General features: G+C 39.1%; 1 protein-coding gene across 5 annotated transcripts in view; it reads right to left on the bottom strand.

Annotated features, from left to right (window-relative positions):
• The window catches only part of B3GLCT (beta 3-glucosyltransferase), a 141,024-nt gene that overhangs the window by 31,558 nt on the left and 85,411 nt on the right, over positions 1-24,055 (bottom strand). For 4 of the 5 annotated variants that reach the window (XM_073341270.1, XM_073341285.1, XM_073341250.1 and 1 more), the window contains exons 7-10: positions 13,945-14,081; positions 12,826-12,889; positions 7,697-7,828; positions 2,153-2,222 (exon numbers count right to left, since the gene is read on the bottom strand). In XM_073341270.1, the coding sequence (XP_073197371.1) occupies positions 2,153-2,222; positions 7,697-7,828; positions 12,826-12,889; positions 13,945-14,081 (403 nt within the window). The remainder of the gene's footprint in view (positions 1-2,152; positions 2,223-7,696; positions 7,829-12,825; positions 12,890-13,944; positions 14,082-24,055) is intronic. The other variant, XM_073341261.1, reaches the window with a different exon arrangement.

Here is a 24,055-nt window from a genome sequence, read left to right as displayed (position 1 = left end):
GATACTATTCAAAAGTTGAGGGGATAAGAGCCAAAATATAAAGGTTAAGTTATAAGAATGTCTGTAAACAGAACCCATCCCCCTCATGGCTGAGTAAATGTATGATTGGTCTATTCCTTTGATTTTACTTCCAACTTTTTGCTAGCTTTGCTTTTTTAAAATTATTTTTGAGTCAGGGCTTTTTAGGATAGTCGAATAATGCCTGTAAACTGACCCATGACCTCAAATGTCTCAAAATACACCTAAACTTGCTGACCAAGTCAGTGAATAAACTTTGCATCTGTGTTTCAGAGTACCAGCCGTGTTAGTCTGTATCTGTGGACTTTCCTGAACTTGAAATTACTAGAATGGGGAGGCACTTTGTTTGCATAAAGGTGACCTAATCCGCCCCTACTAGGTAATGCCAATGGCCTCAGAACAGGAGAGAAGCTCCTGAGAAGAGTTCCAAAGTGTGTGGGCGGGGGCGTTGGCGGGGGTGGGGTGGGAGAGGAGGAGGAGGTGTCGGGACCAGTCAGACCACCAGCTTCAAAAACTGAACATTAGGAAGATGACCTGCTACTGGCTTCTGGCTTGTTTGCCTGCAATGGCTGTTGTCATGGCTGCTAGCCTCTGGCTATGCAATGACTGACTAAGAGGCCTATGCTTCCTCCATTGTCCCAGCAAGCCCACCAATGGGTAGGAATCCAGCAACATGCAACATTTAAGATTCAGCATCTTCAAGCAAGTAACCTCTAGGCAGCCAGCAAGTGTGTCAACATTAATCATCGAAGTCAGTAGGACCAATGGCTAATCTTTTCAACCATGTAACAGATTCTTGAGGCTGAATGAAACCACAAGAATTGTGACAACCATCCTGCATAAGTATCTGTCTTTTTGGTTTTGTTTTCTTTTCCCATATTTTTTATTACCAGAAGGATGTCTCTACCATAGAATTCTTGCACTTGTTTTTAACTCCAGCAGATGACTGGTTGCGCATGTAAGAGTACAGAAGTGTGTGGACAGAACCTATTTAAAAACAACTCCTACAAAGCAGTTGCTCAAATACCTGAGACAACCGTAGGTTAAACAACACTGTCATCTGAAAGATCACACACACATATATTCCATTGGTTAGGAGTCGTATGTTTAATCCTGACAAATCATATTATTTAATTCTAAATTTGTCATTAAAATAGTAAATTAAATAGCTGTGTCATCCTGAATTGTACTGGACTGTTTCATGTAACCCTATGTTGGGGGTAGAAAATACTGGCTATTACCTAACAACTACTAATTTAGGCAGGCTACCTTAATTAGCTTCAACCTGAGAGTGATTTGATCCTCCCTGTAACAGCTATTTGTCTGGAACCTAAATAGATCACCTAGCAATGAGCTTGACAAACCCCTGTTATTGGGGGAGGGAGCAAGACAGCTAACCAGATTGCTATTTCCCAAATTATTACACAGAGTTTATTTGGAATTGTTGGTTTATTTGAATTAAGTTTTTTATAAGACACCCTGGTATAAAAGTAAAATATATTTTACTTAATCTGAAGCCATTAATATGAAAGGAAGATGGTCGTTTGGATAAGAATGCAAGATATTCGTGTTAGGTAATTTTTTTCAAGTAATTATTATTTTTCATAGAATGATAATGTTAACCTAAATAAAGTAACATGAAGTAGAAACAGTTTGGATAAAAATGAAACACTATGTAATTCTTTCCTCAGCAAATAGCTACGTTTCCACATAGCCACAATAATTTATAATGATGGCATTCTGAATGTTCCCTGAATATCAACAGTGTGAAGGCTTCGTGACATTCAGGGAGAAATGAAAGAGTGCAGTGCATTTGTTTGGGCCACTTGGGATTGAAGGAATATTTTTTAAACTTGGCATTTTTAAATCATGAAATAGTTAAGCAGATTATAAATGGATTAAGGTGGGTCAGTTTGGGGATCTTGTTAAATTCTGAAAACTGAAACTATTCAGCTTTTATATTTTCCTGGAGATTTCACAAACAGTTAAAGTTATAAGTTAAAGTTATAGTTAGTTATGGGAACTACATACAATAAACACTTATTCTAGTATGTTAGCTTGCTGATTAACTATTAAGGTAATTTCATTAACCTGTGCGACATACAGCTTCAGTCTTGAAAAATTAAGAACTTACTTCTGTCTCTGTGAAATTTTCGGCATGTTTTTACAGCAACAAAGATATCCTCTTTCTTCACTGGGTCTCCCTATAAGGAAATGGAAAAATGAATGATGTAATTGCAGGCACTGCTTTTAACTTTACATTGTATACACATGTATGTTTTGGAAATAAAACAGAAAATACCTTTGCATTGCAGAATGTACAGTGCTAAGTAGTACAGTTCAAAATACATTTTCTACCTGTCAAGATATGGCATCAGTACTTTCAAATGACTGAAATAACATTGTCCAATGATTGTTTTCAGATGTTGTAGTATTATAGCTGGAGTCAGAAACACAAATCATTAAGAAAATGAATAGGAGGAATTCGGGTACTAACCCTGATAAAATGTCACACGTTTGGTCATCTTTGTAACAAAATAATTGTTGTAATGTAGGATGCAGAAACTGCAGGATCATAGAATCTCAGGGTTGGAAGGGACCTCCGGAGGTCATCTAGTCCAACCCCCTGCTCAAAGCAGGACCAATTCCCAGTTTTTGCCCCGGATTCCTAAATGGCCCCCTGGAGGCTTGAACTCACAACCCAAGGTTTAGCAGGCCAATGCTCAAACCACTAAGCTATCCCTCCCCCAATGTTGGGAAGCAGAAATTTAAAAAGGATTACATATCAGAAAAAACTGTTTTGGTGTAAGCAATATTCATAAAGTTATGCTGCATTCATTGACATACAGACAATAATTAACACATTTTTATAGTTATTGAAGTGCAAAGCACTTTAAAGCACACCTGTTTCCAATAATTTAAAATCTAAATTAGACAAACGCTGACAAAGGGCAGTACAAGAAAAGCAATAAAAATGTTTTCATACATTTTTCTCTATGATATTTTGTTTTAGGTGCTTTGGGATTTTTCACTATTTGCATTTGTTTTTAAAGGATCACATGCCAGAGTGAGAGAAGAAATCACTGAAGTGGAGATTTGTGGTGAAAAGCTATCTGAAAGTAATGAGTTCTGAGGTAGATGTCAGGATTTTATCTCACTAGACATTAAACAATATGGTAGTACAATCACTTTCTTTTCTAATTAAAAAATGCCTTACTAATACTACTTTGTAATTATACAGCACCTTTGTACTGAAAGAATCAAAGTGCTTCATACAGAAAATTGATGATTATTGACCCTATTTTCCAGACAGTGAAACTAAGGGACAGAGAGGTTGAAGTCACACAGTGAGTCAATAAAGGTGCTGAGTAAAGAAGGACTGGTCTCCAAACTCCTACTGTCCTGCTCAAACAGACAGGGTGAGAACATCACCCAGCTCCAGCCCCTTTATACAGGTAGGAGGGCCAGAGCAATGTAAAGGATCCCTAAAAGCCCTGGATCTGCTTGGGGGAGAATTCTTCCAACACATGAACTGTGGAAGATAGACATAAAGCTGCCTTCCAAGGACCACCTCAGAAGTATGGGCATAGGGAGCTGCAGCTTATAGGACAGCTATAGGAAGCTGCCATTACATAGACCGGCCTTAGGACTCTGGAGGTCACAAAGATGGTTTAATGCCACATTAGGCCCGCCCTTACCATGGGATGCAAGCTCTGTGCTATCTTCCCAGAGTAGACAATCCTCAAGGACCACAGTTAATCACGTCTGAACTGTCACAGATTATTGCCGAGATGCAAAGCACTGCTCCCCTCAAGCACAAGAAATGGTGTGACGAGCCCCTCCGGGGTGCAACCTGGAACTGAGCCCTCTGACATGCCAATCTGGGCCCCCTCTCACTGTGAAGGCTGTGACAAGCTGCAGACCACTCCTGGTCCTGCACTTACACAAACCTTTACACAGGCAGGGACACACCCAGCTGCAGTTACATGGAGGCTTCTCCCCCAGCTCCACAGCTTAGATTCATAGATACTAAGGTCAGAAGGGACCATTATGATCATCTAGTCTGACCTCCTGCACAACGCAGGCCACAGAATTTCACCCACCCACTCCTGCGAAAAACCTCTCACCTATGTCTGAGCTATTGAAGTCCTCAAATCATGGTTTAAAGACTTCAAGGAGCAGAGAATCCTCCAGCAACTGACCCCTGTCCCATGCTACAGAGAAAGGCGAAAAACCTCCAGGGCCTCTTCCAATCTGCCCTGGAGGAAAATTCCTTCCCGACCCCAAATATGGCAATCAGCTAAACCCTGAGCATATGGGCAAGATTCACCTGCCAGATACTACAGAAAATTCTTTCCTGGGTAACTCAGATCCCACCCCATCTAACATCCCATCATAGGCCATTAGGCCTATTTACCATGAATATTTAATTACCAAAATCACGTTACCCCATATACCATCTCCTCCATAAACTTATCGAGTTTAATCTTAAAGCCAGATAGATCTTTTGCCCCCACTGCTTCCCTTGGAAGGCTATTCCAAAACTTCATTCCTCTGATGGTTAGAAACCTTCGTCTAATTTCAAGTCTAAACTTCCTGGTGGCCAGTTTATATCCATTTATTCTTGTGTCCACATTGGTACTGATCTTAAATAATTCCTCTCCCTCTCCGGTATTTATCTCTCTGATATATTTATAGAGAGCAATCACATCTCCCCTCAACCTCCTTTTAATTAGGCTAAACAAGCCAAGCTCCTTGAGTCTCCTTTCATAAGACAAGTTTTCCATTCCTCGGATCATCCTAGTAGCCCTTCTCTGTACCTGTTCCAGTTTGAATTCGTCCTTCTTAAACATGGGAGACCAGAACTGCACACAGTATCCCAGGTGAGGTCTCACAGTGCCTTGTATAACGGTACTAAAACCTCCTTATCCCTACTGGAAATACCTCTCCTGATGCATCCCAAGACGCATTAGCTTTTTTACAGCCATATCACATTGGCGGCTCACAGTCATTCTATGATCAATCAATACTCCAAGGTCCTTCTCCTCCTTTGTTACTTCTAATTGATGCGTCCCCAGCTTATAACTAAAATTCTTGTTATTAATCCCTAAATGCATGACCTTACACTTCTCACTATTAAATTTCATCCTATTACTATTACTCCAGTTTACAAGGTCATCCAGATCCTCCTGTATGATATCCCGGTCCTTCGCTAAATTGGCAATACCTCCCAGCTTTGTATCATCTGCAAACTTTATTAGCACACTCCCACTTTTTGTGCCGAGGTCAGTAATAAAAAGATTAAATAAGATTGGTCCCGAAACTGATCCTTGAGGAACTCCACCGGTAACCTCCCTCCAGCCTGACAGTTCACCTTTCAGTAGGACCTGCTGTAGTCTCCCCTTTAACCAATTCCTTATCCACCCCAGAGGTGTACTGTCTTGTCCTGGTCAAAAGCCTGACCTGTACGTTTATTTCCCAGTCCGCCCCTGCCCCAATGTGGAGAGGACAATGCACCAGTTTTTGATCCTGAGCATATTCCTTAAGCACTTCTAGCAAAACACACTGTTTTAGATAAAAAATATAAAACAAATTCATTAACTGCAGAAAGATAGATTTTAAGTGATTATTAGTGAGCGTACAGATCAAAGCAGATTACCTAAGAAATAAACAGAAATGCAATCTAGGCCTTATAAATTAGATAGGATTTGAATCAAGCGGTGTCTCATCCTGTTAGCTAGCACAAGCAAGTTATAGCTTTTGCATACACAGGCTGGAATTCTTCTGTCCTGCCTGGACCCCTCTTCCTAAGGTGTTTCCAGGTGTTGTGTTGTAAAGGGAGTGAGGTCAAGTGAGGTCACTTCCCCCTTTTGTATCTTCTTTCAGCTTGCTGGAAAGATCTTTTGCTGTGACATGAGTCAAACAGTCTCCCTTGGCTATGTGCCATCTCTGAAAGGTTTCCATTGCACACAGTTCCTGGGCTAATCCTTGTGAGTGTATTCTCCTTGATGGGCCATCAGTGTTGTTTGGCTTTATTGTTTTGTTGTACGTGAAAGGTTGCTTGTGGGTGTTCCCAACCTCACAACATGTTTCAGTGGCACATACATAGGAAAATTTAATAACTTCATATACAATGATAGCACATAAAACTTAATGTTGCAAGTTGCAGTGGGGGAGGTTTAGATTGGATATTAGGAAAAACTTTTTCACTAAGAGGGTGGTGAAACACTGGAATGCGTTACCTAGGGAGGTGGTAGAATCTCCTTCCTTAGAGGTTTTTAAGGTCAGGCTTGACAAAGCCCTGGCTGGGATGATTTAACTGGGAATTGGTCCTGCTTCGAGCAGGGGGTTGGACTAGATGACCTTGTGGGGTCCCTTCCAACCCTGATATTCTATGATTCTATGTTCAGATTTAAAATTTTAAAATGATACCTTACAAGGCATTATTTGTACAAAACATATCATAATTATATCACCATGGTGAATATGGGGCACAGAGTGTCACACTTGGTTTTCTCTCACAGCAGTTTCTCCTAGCTCTATCGTCTTTTGCTATACATGCTAAATGCTTGACAAAAAGTTCATGTGTGTGTCTTCTTAGCTCCAAGATTTTATTTAATTTTTTTCTAGGTTTGCTATTATCTGTTTAGCTCACATTTGTTGTGGGGAACACAAGGGTTTGTAATCCTACCTTAGTGCACTACATTCAAATTAATACCCCCACTACCTAATTCTTATATACTGATCTTCATCCGTAGATCTCAACGTGCTTTACAAAGGAGGTAAGTATCATTATTCCCATTTACAGATAAGGAAACAGTGGCACAGCAAGTGAAGTGACTTGCCCAAGGCCACTCTGCAAGCCAGTAGCAGAGCTGAGAATACAACCCAGGACTCCTGAGCCATGGTCCACTGCTCTAGCCACTGACCCACACTGATAGTTCTAAGGATTCTAAAAAGGAAACTGAAAACATATCACTTACCATGGCAGAACACCAATAAAATATAATAAATTATTCAACATAGTTAAAGGGACTAGGCAAAAGGAGTAGAATTACTAACAGCATTGCCATCACTTTACATTTAAAGAAAAAGGGTCACCAGGACAAATAATTAAATAGTGCATGCAATACTTTCATCAAACAGCTTCTATAAATAAAAATGAGGACAGGTAATAATCTTACTAGGTATTGTGTTTTCAATTCCTATTGAAGGGTACATGATATGGAACTATCTATTTAACAGACAGGAAGAACAATCCAATGGTTAGAGCACTAGTATGGGATCTGGAAGACTGGAGTCTAACAGACTTCCTGTGTGATGTTGGGCAAGTCACTTTTCCATTCATAAAATGGGTAAAATAGCACTTCCCCTGCCCACAGCGATGTTGTGAGGCAAAATACATTAAAGACTGTGAGGTGCTCAGATACTCTGGTACTGGGGGAACATGAGTACCTTAGATAGATCAATCATGTCTATAAGAAATACAATGTGTAATAGAGGGCTGAGCATGTAAGAAACAGTAGGAGAATGGTACTCCAAATGTGATATTTTTTCCCCTTAATTTGGTAAAAATATTTTCTCCAGATCCCTGAGATTTTCTGTAAGTCAAGTTTCAGCCTTTGTAATAACAATGCTCTCTCTAGCTTGTAAGTATAATTTAAAATATGATACTTACGCAAACCGGTAGGAAGTTACTGAACATTGTGGCACAGTTAACAGCCTTATATGCGTTCAAGTCATCCGTACAAAACTCAGGCACTGGAGTAAGATGTGGACCATTGCCTTTCTGCCAAATATATAATGCAATCTATCAAAATATACAACATAAGTAGTAATGAGTAATGGAATTAAACAACAGTTTTCGTAATATACTCAGAAATCATTGTTATAAAGCAAATTAATAAAACATGACAGAAGAAACAGGGAAATAAAGAGGATTCTGCAGAGACTGTGTGTATGAATTGATTAACTAGTTTATTTACTTTGCATTTTGATTTTAAAATCAAACCACAATTTTTACTTAAAAAAAACCTCTCTGCCATATCTTGAAAGTTTTAAAAATAATTAGCTCCAGGCACTCCAAATTGCCAAAAAATTGTAAGTGTAAATACATAACAAAAAAAGCCAGGGTACAGGAGGAAGGAAGGGGACTGAATAAATTTATCTGCACCTACTCTTAAATATAAGATAAAGTTTATTTTTTGTGTTGTTCTTTGCAATTAATTTTTGTGATATGGAATGCTTAATTCTGTTTGTTCTAATGTCAACAATAAATAGATTTTAAAATGGACCTGTTCTCTGATGATAATTTAAAATACTCCAGAATGAACACGAAACTACCATGGAAGTGTACTGAAAGATCCTTTTGTCTATTGTAAACTGAAAGATTACCAGAATGCTAACAAACGTCTTTAAAGAAAGAAAAAGTAACACAAGGACAACGTCTGAAGTAAAGACAAAAGTTCATCTTCTCTCAGCGTATCTTGAATTAATTATGCTCCATGTTATAAATTATTATATGTGGAGCTGTTAGCACCACCTCTAGTTAAGGTTACTTGACATTTCCCATTTTAAGTCCCTGTTTTCAGTTGCTATTAACTTCAACTAACTGTATGAGATGAAATTTTCTATGCTGGATGTCTGCATCAGGCTGATTCCTTCCCTCCCTCCTTTTTGAAAGTTTCAGCTAAAATGGTTCAGATGTTTCAGAGAACAAAAGGAGAGGGAAATATGTTTCTGCTATAATTAAAAAAATTCTTTCAAATTCTTTCTTTGCTCACATGCTCACAGTATAACTGATTGCAATATGTGGGGTCAGGAAGGAATTTCCCCCGAGGTCAGATTCACAGTGACCTTGTAGGGTTTTCACCTTTCTCTGCAGCATGTGGGTGCATGTCACTTGTCAGGATTATCTGGGTATATCTCACTTACTCATTTCCCTGCCATTACGGGGGCCTCAAGTACTGTGCACCTCAATCCCTCTTATTCTCTGCCTGTGGCACATAGTCTCCTATAGGCTGTAATACTTTGGACTAGTTTCAGTTGTTGTCAGTTGTGAGGGTGACATTGGTATCCTGAAATACACAGGAGATCAGACTAGATGATCTGGTGATCCCTTCTGGCCTTAAATGCTGAACTACTTCACTGAGAAGCTCCAGCACCTCCATGTTTTGAAGCAGACACTTGATTTTGGCAGGAGGGTTGCTCTGATATCTTTGGCCACCCCCATGAGAAATCTCACAAATTTGGCCAAGTTACAAAACCTTAAAAAACAAACAAAAAACCAACCCTCGGTTTGCACATATTCAGTGGAGACTTTTGATAGCTAAATTCTCCTAATATACTGTCTGCACTGAATAATGCTCTATCTTGGGAATGCAGGAGGATAGCAGAATTTTCCCTGCAAATACTCCTCCTGACATCTGGGGGTGTTGCAGGAGCTAGAAGCTAGGAAGCAATAGAGGGGAGGAAGGGTCAGGAACTGATACGGGTGGGGCATGGATAGGTGCAGAAGGAGAAGGCAATAGGAGATGGGATAGGGTGGGGGATGAACAGGAGCAGAAGCTGGGATGGGGGGATTTGGATATGAGCAGAGGCGGAGGTGAGCAGGATCCAGGGTCAGGAAAGAGGATTTGGGCCAGGGACGGAGGTGAGCAGGATCCAGGGTGGGGCAGGAGGACTTTGACAGGAGCAGGGACAGAGGTGAGCAGGATTCAGGATTGGGTGGGAAGATTTGGATAGAACGAGAGGTGGAGGTTAGCATCAGGAGCCGGGGGTGGTGGACAGAAGCAGAAGCCAGAAGTTGCAGGCATATATAGTAACAGAGGGAGACAAAGACAGGTAGGGGCACAGGAGCAGAAGTGTCTACAACTACAAGAGAAAACTCCTACAGAACTTAGTCTCTCCACTCCTCTTTCAGCAGATAGCTATGAAACCTGCTGGCAAGGTGTCTCACGGCCCTCCTCTAGTGACTGATACACACAGAGGATAACAGTTTCCTGCTGCTATCAGTTACTCTTTCAGCTCTAGTGGTAGAGGTGAACCTAAAGTCCTAAACCAAATGATGACCCAACCTGGGGAGCAATATGGTTCCACATGATGGAATTTCTGTCTCAGTTGCTTTTAAAAAAAAACACTTTGAAAATTATTTTAAAAATCTACCTTAGGTTGCCAAGTCAAGCATAGGAAAAGCCAGGATTAAGTTTGCCTGTGTAATCTTGATTCGTCTCCTTTGAATGTATGCATTATGATCATAGAATCATAGACGATTAGAATTGGGAGAGACCTCAGGAGGCCATCTAGTGTCCAACCCCCTGCTCAAAGCAGAACCAACACCAATTAAATCATCCCAGCCAGGGCTTTGTCAAGCCTGGCCTTAAAAACCTCTAAGGATGGAGAGTCCATCACCTCCCTAGGTAACCCATTCCAGTGCTTCACCACCCTCCTAGTGAAATAGAGTTTCCTAATATCCAACCTAGACCTCCCACACTGCAACTTGAGACCATTATTCCTTGTTCTATCATCTGCTACCACTGAGAACTGCCAAGCTCCATCCTCTTTGGAACCCCCCTTCAGGTAGTTGAAGGCTGCTATCAAATCCCCCTTCACTCTTCTCTTCTGCAGACTAAACAAGACCGGTTCCCTCAGCCTCTCCTCATAAGTCATGTGTCCCAGCCCCCTGATCATTTTTGTTGCCCTCTGCTGGACTCTCTCCATTGGCGATAATGCTTGCAAGAGGCTGTTCTTCTGGTACCTCCAAGCACTTGTTCTATCACCAATATGCACACTGAAATGGCGACTTCTCAAAAACAGAGCCATTGCACATACTAACCAACTTGGCATAGTTCTAGACAATTTCATCAAAATGCCTGTGTGCCAAACCATATCATATGCCACAGTAAGGTTAAGGAAAACTAAACCACTCTTCAGCTTATGTTAGAATCCATTTTTGATTAAAGTTGTAAGTGCCGGCAAGTCACTTAAACCAACATAATTCATTGCTGATCACTAAAAGTGATCTTCAGATTTGTAGAATTAGTGAGCACTCAACTGCAACTGAAGTTGACTGGAAGCTTGCTTTGAATAAATGAAGTGCTATAAAAATGCTAAGTAGACAAAAAATAAAGGACCTACGTGTCTCAAGTTGGGCTCCAAAAATTAGTGAGCACTTGGATCTTAATTTCAATGTGCCTCAGTTCCCCAGATGTAAAATTGGGATAATAATTCTAATGGGGACAATATCACCTAATCTCACAGAAATGTTGTGAAAACAAACTCATTAATGTTTGTGAAGCACTCAGATATTATGGTGAGAGCGCCACAGAAACACCCAGGAGAAAATAAATAATTTTGTATTCAGTACAGCATAGGCTAGTGTGCATTAAATAAAGCATGGGGCTCCACTGAATGTGGAGGATAAAACAGAGTTCTAAGATTCACATTGAAAATGAAAGGTATTTTATGGAATGCCATTCTAAAAGGTCTTCTTGCAGAAAACCATAAACGAACACAATGTGTGTGCTTTATGACAAAAAAAAGCCATATATTTGTAAGACAGACTGTGTTCCATCTGGAAAGCCACAGCAGAGAAGTGAATGTAGACAGTATTAGGAAGAAGACTAATGAATAGGCAGCAGCTAGACCTAATAGACACAAAGGTGAAAAAAAAAAACACTTAAGGCAAATGATGTGACTTGGATTCTCTTACTGAAGGTACATGAGCATAATACAATTCCTTTTCCCCTCAACAATGATAAAGCAAAACAGAAGAACATGGTAATTACTCTTCTGTCACATCTCCCTTGTATCTCCAGCTTCTCCAGTCCTCACTGAAATCTAAATACACTGGGATTAAGGAATGAGTGGATTCATGAGGGCAGGATCGTAAACTAAGCTCAAATATTTAACATCTTCATAATTTAGACTCTATAATACCAATATTAAAGATACTTGATTGTATCCTTTGATTTACTTGCAGGCAGTGTAATTTATGGAGGACAGGTGTAACCACCCCTTTACTTCTATTTGAAGAAGCAAGCGAGCGATTGCCATTTCAATTGTTACAGCCTTGGGGTCAATTAGAGTGTGTTACAGTAACCTAGTCTGGGTGTGGCAAAGGAGGATGGCCCCAGGAAGGTCTGCATCAGAGAGAAATAGAGGGACTTTCTGGATAAACCAGAAATGGTGGAAATGACTCTTGACAACCATCCAAATATAAACTTCCTTTCTCAGAAAACAGTGATGCATTTCCATTCCCCACCCCTCACCCCCCGCCCACACACACACTTCCACAAATTCCCAAATCTGTTTGGCTGTACTGCCTGAATAATACACACACACAAGCCACAAGCAGGCCTCTTAAAATGCTTCCTGCTGCCAACAACCATCATAATAGTTTAGTCTAGGTTGAAATTCAATATCAGTGAGGCAGTCTGATATCTGAGACAATCCTTAATGGATATAGAAGAGGAGACTCAAAATGCAAACTTTTCTATTTGATGAGCTGGGGACCTCTTCCTTTTTTCCCTAGCAAACTTCCAAAAAGTGATGCCTTCTTGCACACTACCCCATGATACAAATTCAGCTTTACTTGCAGTACCATCTACATTTTGTAATAATAGAACTTTTACAATTCTACATATTATAACACTGAAAAGGAAGGGAAAAAAATATACAGGTCCAGAAAGTTCAAAACTTTTAATAACCTTAAAAAGTCTATTATTTAGGCTTCAATTTATCAGCATTTAAACAGAAAATGACAAGGTTATTTTCTTACATGTCTCACAGGAATAGAACATGGCTTACCTCATGTTTTAAATCTATTGTAAAGTCTGACTTAAGTGGTTCACTTTTCAGCTTGTTTGCAAGCCTGTACAATAAACATAATGAAATTTACTTACTTCATAATATAAGAACAAGAGTAATGTAATGGAGACAGCAACAATTTTTAAACAAACGAGATTTTATTTATGTCTATGAAATGTCAAATCATTTTCTAAGGGCTTCTTGATAATGAGCTGTTTACACATGAGTTGCAGGAATTTAGCAGATACAATTCCAAAATAGGCTACAAATGAACTAATTCTTTTAGAAAACAACATTTGCAGTGTTATTTTACTATACAACCCTCCTTCAACATTTAAAAAAAATTAAGCTAATTCATCAGGAATTTGAGAGGTGGGGAGTCATTTGGGGGCTGGGGATTCTTGACTGCAAAAAAAATCACACTTCTGGATTTATTAGAACCAGAAAATGTTTACATAAAATAATCTGGAATGGAAAGCAAACATCTGAACATAGCCTGCTGCTGTGAGTACTAGTTCTTAGCAGATGCCTCTCAGTGTCAATTTTGCCTGCCCAAGAAGAAAGTCTTCAATAGGAGAGGACCTGCAATCCAGCATCACATTTTTAACATTCAAGGAGACAATTTTGTGCTTGCAGCTGCTTAATGATAGCCCCTTGCTCACTAATCTAAGCTTTTTCTTCCTATTTGTGCTCCCATTTGTAATATTTAAACATTTTCCATTTATGAATATATACTTTTACTGCATAAAGGTGCATAAGACTTTAAACTTCACACGGTACGTGAAATCAAAGTGTATACCAAAGAGACAAAGTTACATGCAAAAATATATTTCTGCACATATGTATTTATGAAATTTTAATTATTTATTATTATAATTTGTGTTTGCAAAGTTTCTTTTGTGTGTTTCGGTATGTGGGATGAGGAGGGAAGGCATTTTATAAGAAATAGTAGTATTTTAAATTTCGTGTAAAACACTAATCTGTGCTCAGTCATTGCTCCTTAAAATAATATTGCTTAGTGTTTATATAGCTTTTTATATCTTCAAAGCACTTTACAAATATGAACTAATTAACTATAAATAAAACAATTTTAGAAAAGATTACAAATTAAATTCTTACTTGTTTACAAGCGGAATGCTAAGTGCCCAGCCAGCAGCAAAATCTGGAAATTTAAAGATTGTAGGATTTTCAGCAAAGGCATAATGATGTATTATTGTAGATTCTTCATCATACAATGCTTTTCCTAAGAACCATTCCTGTAAAGAAAGGTGGGATATATCATTTTGTTCATCTACTGCATTGCTTTAATAAAGGAAACAGACAAAAAACAATATTCATACTGAATAAAATGAACCCGAGAGAGAGGATGTGTTGTTTGTAATGAGACTGACTAAAATTACATTTGTTTGCTGATGGTGAGAACTGAGGAGGAGAAAACAGGGGAGGGAGAGAAAATATTTTAAAGATGCACACGCAAAGTACTTCCAAACCATCAGCTCCCTTTGGTCCTGCATCGCAGCAGCTTCCCCCTCAACTGAGGACTGAATAAGTCTAATACTACATTCGATGAAGTGAGCTGTAGCTCACGAAAGCTTACGCTCAAATAAATTTGTTAGTCTCTAAGTACTCCTTGTTCTTTTTGCGAATACTGACTAACAGGGCTGCTACTCTGAAACCTCTAATACTACTCTGAGTGTTGGCTAGAGGGTGCACCATATCCTCACAGGCTGAATCCACATCAAATTTGGAATCCATGTCCGTCAATCTTCAGTTATGTTTCACTAGTGATTTTTTCAGGCAAATATATTTTAAGTACCCAATCTCTCAAAAGAATAACTGACCGAAGATGACCAGAGTCTGTTCTAAGTTTTACATGAATGAAGCGGTAGAATAAGAAATTACTTATAACAGAACATTACAAAAAGGGCAGTTCAAGACACGATTTATTGTGTCGGGAGATATTTAATAAACTTAAATGCTGGTACTTTCCCTGACATTAATTTTAAATAGCAAGACTGACTACTCACATGCCTAAAGTTAATTTCACATCTAAGTATTTGCAGGACTAGGACCCTAAAGAGGATTTTTAACATAAAACCAACACCTAAGAAAGGAATGGATCAGTATCCACAGCTACAGGGCCAAAAAGTAATACTAGGAACATTTGGATCATCTCAAGCAGTGGTTCAACAAAAGCTTTTTAATTGTAGATATTATTCTATGTATTGTTGCAGTGCCTCATGGCCCACACTGTTTGGCTTTTGACAATTTACAATATAAAATTACAAATTCTTCAGGTAAAATGGACAAAGCTGGGTTCATAATTTCATCACAACATACAAAATGTCACGTAGTGTTATTTAGGTCATAGTAAAGATTGTGTCAAAATTCCAGTCTAAACCCCATTTTCCATCTGTTTATAACTTTCAGAAAAAAATAATCACTCTTTTTTTTAAAATTAGTCTTCTGGAATATATTTTTTTGATACTAAACTTTTAGATCTATTAGACAAAAAGAATATATTTAAGCAGAACATTAAGAAATATTAAGGCAGGACACCCCAACCTCAAGACATCCTTCCCTTCTTCTCAGCAGCCATTTGTACAATTGCATATGGAAAGGCTCCTAATTCTCCAGTTCCCATAATCCCTTGCATCTCTATACAGGTGCCAAACATGCTCCCCCATCTGATTCCCTAGTCAAGCCAGCTTCTACCAGGACAGAAGGAGGTTAAGGGTGAAAGGCTTCTTGACATTCCCTCCACCGAAGTCAGAGGGGTTCCTACCATCCCCTATGCTCTTAGGCACTGAGTTTTATCCCACCAACAAAATAAGTCCATTTTTCTTTGTTTACTATTAGTGACAACAGTATCCACTGGAAAGCTATCTAGCAGATAAAAATATTTGAGGAAGAATGGAAATGGATAGAGATGCAAACTCTTGTGTATAAAAAGGTACTATTCTGAGTAACAAAATCACTCTTTAAAAGTGAAACCAGACAAAACATTTCCAGTCTAGATTTAAGGCCTTAAGGGTTGAATCATTTTGATGCTACATACATTCTATGCTATTTGACAACCAGTTTCAGTAAATTATTTCTAACATTTTCATACTATGGTAACATTTAGCGACTCTCGTCAAGAGCAGGCACTGTGCTAGGCAATGTGTAATCAGAGATGTCACTCAATTTAATCAAATCACCAGAAACAACATGCCCTGGGTAGTGTGGAAAGGCTCACTCTGTGGTATTATGGTGCAAAATGGAGAGCTCTCATGGTTGTATTGCTGTATAATATTTTTCTATACAAAAGCTCATGGCTGTAATGATTATTTTTCATTCTCTGATATTTACATGACAATGATTTGTGATCCTGCTAAACTTCCTAAATAAATAAACAGACCAAAAAGTGGTTCTTATACCAAGTTAAGACCAAAGCTGACTGTGAAAAGTTACAAAAGGTTCTCACAAAATTGGGTGACTGGGCAAGAAAATAGCAGATGAAATTCAATGTTGATAAGTACAAAGTAATGCACATTGGAAAACATAATCCCAACTGTACATACAAAATGATGGGGTATAAATGCCACCCAAGAAAGATTGTGGAGTCATTGTGGATTATTCCCCGAAACCATCTATTCAATGTGCAGTGGTAGTCAAAAAAGCTAACAGAATGTTAAGAACCATTAAGAAAGGGATAAATAAGACAGAAAATATCATAATGCCACTATATAAATCTACGGTATTCCCACACCTTGAATAGTGTGTGCAGATGTGGTCACGTCATCTGATAAAGGATATACTAGAACTGGAAAAAGTACAGAGAAGGGCAATAAAAATGATTAGGGGTATGGAACAGCTCCCTTATGAGGCGAGATTAAAAAAACTGGGACTGTTCAGTTTAGAAAAGAGGCGACTACGGGTGGATATGATAGAAGTCTGTAAAAACATGAATGGTATGGAGAAAGTGAATAAGGAAGTGTTATTTACCCCTTCACATATTTACCCTCCTACACAGGAACAAGGGGTCACCCAATTAAATTAATAGGCAGCAGGTTTAAAACAAACATAAGAAAGTATTTCTTCACACAACGCACAGTCAACCTGAGAACTTGTTGCCAGGGGATTTTGTGAAGGCCAAAAGTACAAGTATGTTCAAAAAAGAAATAAGTAAGTTCATGGAGGATAGTTCCATTGATGACAATTAGCCAAGATGGTCAAGGACACACCCCCATGTTGTAGCTGTCCCTAAACCTCTGATTGCCAGAAGCTGGGAGTGGACGACAGAGGATGGAAAACTAGATAACTGCCCTGTTCAATTCAATCCTTCTGAAGCATCTGGCCTTGGTCACTGTCAGAAGACAGGATACTGGGCTAGATGGACCATTAGTCTGACCCAGCATGGCTATTCTTATGTAATTGTGTATTTTAGTTATGCTAAAATAACCTATAAGAACTACTTCCCATGGTTCCTGGGTGTAAAAACCATACATTATTTTCCTTACTCTATAAAAAGTAGAAAATGAAAACCATTGGTATAAAAGTTTCATTAGAATATTGTGTCTGCAATATTAACCCACCAATCAACAACAGCAAGTACATTCAAAATTACATCTGATATTCTACTCTCAAGTGTCTTCTGTCACATCTAAGTATTGTATTCCGTATTATAGTTTTACAAGGTCATTGATGTGCACTGGATTTACAGAAATTATGGTTGTACATGCCTCTTGTTAGTTTATTTGTTTTAAATTTTAATATTTCTTTTTTGGCAGAATAAATTCAAGAAGAGAAGGAGTAGGCAGCACTGAAAGTGAAGTGTTATAGTGTGTTAAGCATACAACATCTCACAGGTATCAGAACTGCAACACAACTGAAAAATGGAGCAAGTTAAATACAGAGCATCAGCTTCTAATTTTGAACTCTTCCTAGTGTCACAAACTAATTTATTTAAAGGTGAAATATAAAGCTAATGTTTAAAGGTGTTTAAGAGCCAAATCATTAACAGAATGCATGCTGATTTAAAATTTAAATATTTACATTTTAAAACAAAAGTCCATTTATCCTGTGACACTCTATCCCATCACAAGCAGATTGTGATGTCAACAGCTCATGCAGGGGAGCTAGATACATGGTGTCATAGCCTGATCCAGTGCCCTTCTGTAGGAACACCAGTCTGTTGTGAGTAGTCTGAATTCTGGGGCCCAAGTGCTTCCAAGCCAACTGGGCCTAGGCAGTCTAAGTCAATGTTTCTAGCTCTGAGGCTGTAGACCACATTCCCAGAATCAGACTTCTGGTCTGACATTCTTCTTTGAGATGTGAGGCACTGCTGCACAAGTTCCTAAAATCGATGTCTGAGACTTCCCAAGCCCCCCAGCTGCTTCCACATGAGCCCCCAGAGCTCCAAATAGGCTGCAGGTGCTCTGGGCTTCTAGTTTAACCCTTTCAAGAATAACATGGCAGGAAAGCAAGGTACACATGCTTAACAAAGGAATTTAACCACAGCGACTATACTCTTGAAGGCACTCAGGAGTTCTAACTCTTTGAAAAGTTACGGAGGTCCTGAGAAGCACTCCCTCCCTTGTCTGATCTTGCCTCTTCTGCAAGTCTGAGGTTTGTCAGCATTACCAGTTGGGCAGAGTTCCTCCTGCCCTTTTCAATCCTGCACGTCATGCTTCCAAGTGGCAATGGTCAGTCCCCCCTGCTCAAAGCAGTACCCAAATCTTATGTATGGTCTCTCTTCTTTTCCAGGTCCCCAGGCTGAGATGCTGCAGATCCACCTGCCATACTGGCACCCATGTATAGAAAATCCATAGTTTGATGGAGTCAGAGCCAGAAGCTGAGACACAAAAGTGATGGCTCCAGTTTGCTTTGTGATGGTTTCTGAGTGATGGTGCTTCAATGAGGTGGTCAAGCAACTTTCCTGGATGGGGCACCTATTTGGAATTCAATTCAATAAACTAGCATTGGGCAAGATTAAACGTGTTCTACCCATAATATAAAATGGAGGTGCTAATACAAAATGGAGTTCACAATTTGATAGACATATTCCACGTCATCACATATGGAGCCATGAACCCACATTTTGGCAGGTAAACAGCAATTCTTATATATTTATTAGGGCTGCCAAGTGATTTAAAAAATGTATCGTGATTAATCACGCAATTAAAAAAATTAATCACAATTAATTGCACTGTTAAATGATAACAGAATACCATTTATGTAAATATTTTTGGATATTTTCTACATTTTCAAATATACTGATTTCAATTACAACACAGAATGTAAAGTATACAGTGCTCACTTTATGTTTGTTTTTTATTACAAATATTTGCACTGTAAAAAACAAAAGAAGTAGTATTTTCAATTCACCTAATATAAGTACTATAGCGCAAACTCTTTATCATGAAAGCTGAACTTACAAATGTCGAATTATGTACAAAAAAACCTGCATTCAAAAATAAAACAATGTAAAACTTTAGAGCCTACAAGACCACTCAGTCCTACTTCAGCCAATCGCTCAGACAAACAAGTTTGGTTACATTTGCAGGAGATAATGCTGCCCGCTTCTTGTTTACAATGTCACCTAAAAGTGAGAACAGACATTCTCATGGCCCTGTTGTAACTGACGCTGCAAGATATTTACATGCCAGATGCACTAAAGATTCATATGTCCCTTGCATGCTTCAACCACTATTCCAGAGGATATGCATATGCATCCATGATGATAATATCCAAAGCAGAGTGGACTGATGCATGTTCATTTTCATCATCTGAGTCAGATGCCACCAGAAGAAGGTTGATTTTCTTTTTTGGTGGTTCGGGTTCTGTAGTTTCCGTGTCTGAATATGGCTCTTTTAAGACTTCTGAAAGCATGCTTCACACCTCGTCCCTCTCAGACCCAGACCTTGGGTCGCGCGCTGTAGCTATTTTTAGAAATCTCACATTGGTACTTTCTTTGCATTTTGTCAAATCTGCAGTGACAGTGTTCGTAAATCAAACATGTACTGGGTCACGAGGACCAGATGGTATTCACCCAAAAGTTCTGAAGGAACTCAGATGTGAAATTGCAGGACTACTAACTGTAGTTTGTAACCTATCATTTAAATCAGCTTCTGTACCAAATGACTGGAGGATAGCTAATGTGAAGCCATTTTTTAAAAAGGGCTCCAGAGGTGAAAACAGCTATTACAGGCCAGTAAGCCTGACTTCAGTACCAGGCAAACTGGTTAAAACTACAGTAAAGAAGAGAATTGTCAGATACACAGATGAAAATAATTTGTTGGAGAAGAGTCAACATGGTTTTTGTAAAGGGAAATCATGCCTCACCAATCTACTAGAATTCTTTGAGGGGGTCAACAAACATGTGAACAAGAGGGATCCAGTGAATATAGTGTACTTAGATTTTCAGAAAGCTTTTGACAAGGTCCCTCACCAAAGGCTCTTAAGCAAAGTAAGCTGTCATGGGATTAGAGGGAAGGTCCTCTCATGGATTGGTAACTGGTTAAAACATAGGAAACAAAAAGTAGGAATAGATGGTCAGTTTTCAGAATGGAGAGAGGTAAATAGTGGTGTTCCCCAGGGGTCTGTCCTGGGCCCAGTCATATTCAACATACTCATAAATGATCTGGAAAAAGGGGTAAACAGTAAGGTGGCAAAATTTGCAGATGATACAAAACTCCTCAAGATAGTTAAGTCCAAAGCAGACTGCAAAGAGCTACAAAGGGATCTCACAAAACTGGGTGACTGGGCAACAAAATGGCAGATGAAATTGAAAGTTGATAAATGCAAAGTAATCCACATTGAAAAACATAATCCCGACTATTCACATAAAATTATGGGGGCTAAATTAGCTGTTACCACTTGTCATAAACATACAGCTAAGGGTAGCCTAGAATTCCTCCTTACCTGTAAGGGTTTAAGAAGCTCAGATAACCTGGTTGGCACCTGACCAAAAGGACCAATAAGGGAAAGAAGATACTTTCAAATCGGGGGTGGGGGGAAGGCTTTGTTTGTGCTCTGTGTTGTGAGTTTTCTGGGGAAGCAGAGAAGCATCAGATCAGAAAACTCCTTCTCCTAAAATCATCCTAAAATGAGTCTCAATATTGCAAAAAGAGTAAGTAAATAAGGCAAGTCGCATTAGATTATCTTTTGTTTTTAGCTTGTGAATTTTCCCTATGTTTAGAGGGCCGTTTATCCCTATTTTTTGTAACTTTAAAGTTTTGCCTAGAGGGGAATCCTCTGTGTTTTGAATCTGATTACACTGTAAAGTTATCTTCCATTCTGATTTTACAGAGGTGCTTCTTTTACTTTTTTTCCTTTATAATAAAGTTCTGTTTTTTAAGAATCTGGTTTACCTATTTGGTTGGTATATTATTCTCAAGCCTCCCCAGGAAAGGGGGTGAAGGAGCTTGGGGGGATATTTTAGGGAACAGGAACTCCAAATGGTCCTTTTCCTGAATCTTTGTCTAACTCACTTGGTGGTGGCAGCAGTACCCATCCAAGGACAAGGAAGGATTTGTGCCTTGGGGAAGTTTTTAACTTAAGCTGGTAGAAATAAGGTTAGGGGGTCTTTCATGCGGGTCCCCACATCTGTACCCTAGAGTTCAGAGTGAGGAGGGAACCTTGACACCACTCAAGAGAGAGCTCTTCATAGAATCATAGAACTGGAAAGGACCTCGAGAGGTCATCTACTCCAGTCCCCTGCACTCAAGGCACGACTAAGTATTATCTGGACCATCCCTGACAGGTGTTTGTCCAACCTGCTCTTCAAAATCCCCAATGATGGAGATTCCACAACCTCCTTATGCAATTTATTCCAGTGCTTAATCACTCTGACAGTTAGGAAGTTTTTCCTAATGTCCAGCCTAAATCGCCCTTGTTGCAATGTAAGCCCATTGCTTCTTGTCCTATCCTCACAGGTTAAGAAGAACAATTTTTCTCCCTCCTCCTTATAACAACCTTTTATGTATTTGAAAACTGTTATGTCCCTAAACAAATCAAATTTTTTCAGTCTTCCCTCATAGGTCATATTTTCTAGACCTTGAATCATTTTTGTTGCTCTTCTCTGGACTTTCTCCAATTTGTCCACATCTTTCCTGAAATGTGGCGCCCAGAACTGGACATAATACTCCAGTTGAGGCCTAATCAGCGTGTAGTAGAGCAGAAGTATTACTTCTCGTGTCTTGCTTACAATGCTCCTGCTAATACATCCCAGAATGATGTGTTTGCTTTTTTTGCAATGGCGTTATACTGTTGACTCTATTTAGCTTGTGATCCACTTTGACCCCCAGGTCCCTTTCTGGAATACTCTTTCCTAGGCAGTCATTTCCCATTTTGTAGGTGTGCAACTGATTATTCCTTCCTAAGTGGAGTATTTTGCATTTATCCTTATTGAATTTCATCCTATTTACTTCAGACCATTTCTCCAGTTTGTCCAGATCATTTTGAATTCTAATCCTATCCTCCAAAGCACTTGCAACCCCTAGCAGCTTGGTATCGTCCACAAACTTTATAAGTGTACTCTTTATGCCATTATCTAAATCATTGATGAAGATATTGAACAGAACCAGACCCAGAACTGATCCCTGCGGGACCCCACTCATTATGCCCTTCCAGCATGACTGTGAACCACTGATAACTACTCTCTGGGAACGGTTTTCCAACCATTTATGCACCCACCTGATAGTAGCTCCATCTAGATTGTAATTTCCCTAGTTTGGTTATGAGAAGGTCATGCGAGACAGTATCAAAAGCCTTACTAAAGTCAAGATATACCACATCTACTGCTTCCCCCCACCCACAAGTCTTGTTACTGTCAAAGAAAGCTATCAGGTTGGTTTGACATGATTTGTTCTTGACAAATCCATGCTGTTATTTATCACCTTATTATCTTCTAGGTGTTTGCAAACTGATTGCTTAATTATTTGCTCCATTATCTTTCTGGGTACAGAAGTTAAGCTGACTGGTCTGTAATTCCCCGGGTTGTCCTTATTTCCCTTTTTATAGATGGGCGCTATATTTGCCCTTTTCCAGTCTTCTGGAATGTCTCCTGTCTTCCATGACTTCTCAAACATAATTGCTAATGGCTCAGATATCTCCTCTGTCAGCTCCTTGATGCTCTAGGATGCATTTCATCAGGCCCTGGTGATTTGAAGACATCTAACTCGTCTAAGTAATTTGTGACTTACTCTTTCCCTATTTTAGACTCTGATCCTACCTCATTTTCACTGGCATTCACTATTTTAAACGTCCGATCGCCACCAACCTTCTTGATGAAAACCAAAACAAAGAAGTCATTAAGCACCTCTGCCATTTCCATATTTTCTGTTATTGTCTTTCCCCCTTCATTGAGTAACAGGCCTACTCTGTCCTTGGTCTTCCTCTTGCTTCTAATATATTTGTAGAATGCTTTCTTGTTTCCTTTTATGTCCCTAACCAGTTTGATCTCGTTTTGTGCCTTGGCTTTTCTAATTTTGTCCCTACATACTTGTGTTATTTGTTTATATTCATCCTTTGTAATTTGACCGTGTTTCCACTTTTTGTAGGACTCTTTTTTGAGTTTTAGATCATGGAAGATCTCCTGGTTAAGCCAGGGTGGTCTCTTGCCATCGTTCCTATCTTTCCTACGCAGTGGGATAGTTTGCTCTTGTGCCCTTAATAATGTCTCTTGGAGCCACTGTGGATAGTTCTCTGAAAACATCCACTCAATGTGCAGTGACAGTCCAAAAAGTAAACAGAACGTTGGGAATCATTACGAAAGGGATAGATAATAAGACAGAAAATATCATAATGCCACTATATAAATCTATAGTATACCCACACCTTGAATAGTGCGCGCAGATCTGGTTGCCACATCACAGAAAAGATATATTAGAATCTGAAAAGGTTCAGAGAAGGGCAACAAAAATTATTAGGGGTATGGAACAGCTTCCGTCTGAGGAGAGATTAAAAAAGACTGGGACTTTTCAGCTTGGAAAAGAGATGACTAAGGGGGAATATGATAGAGGTCTATAAAATCATGACTGGTGTGGAGAGAGTAAATAAAGAAGTGTTATTTACTCCTTCTCATAACACAAGAACTAGGGGTCACCAAATGAAATTAATAGGCAGCAGTTTTAAAACCAACAAAAGAAAGTATTTCTTCCCATGACACACAGTCAACCTTTGGAACTCCTTGCCAGAGGATGTTGTGAAGGCCAAGACTATAACAGAGTTCAAAAAAGAACTAGAT

The sequence above is a fragment of the Lepidochelys kempii genome, chromosome 1 (genome assembly GCF_965140265.1).
Source record: "Lepidochelys kempii isolate rLepKem1 chromosome 1, rLepKem1.hap2, whole genome shotgun sequence".
NCBI lineage: Eukaryota > Metazoa > Chordata > Testudines > Cheloniidae > Lepidochelys > Lepidochelys kempii.
This window is presented reverse-complemented; position numbering and strand designations above follow the sequence as displayed.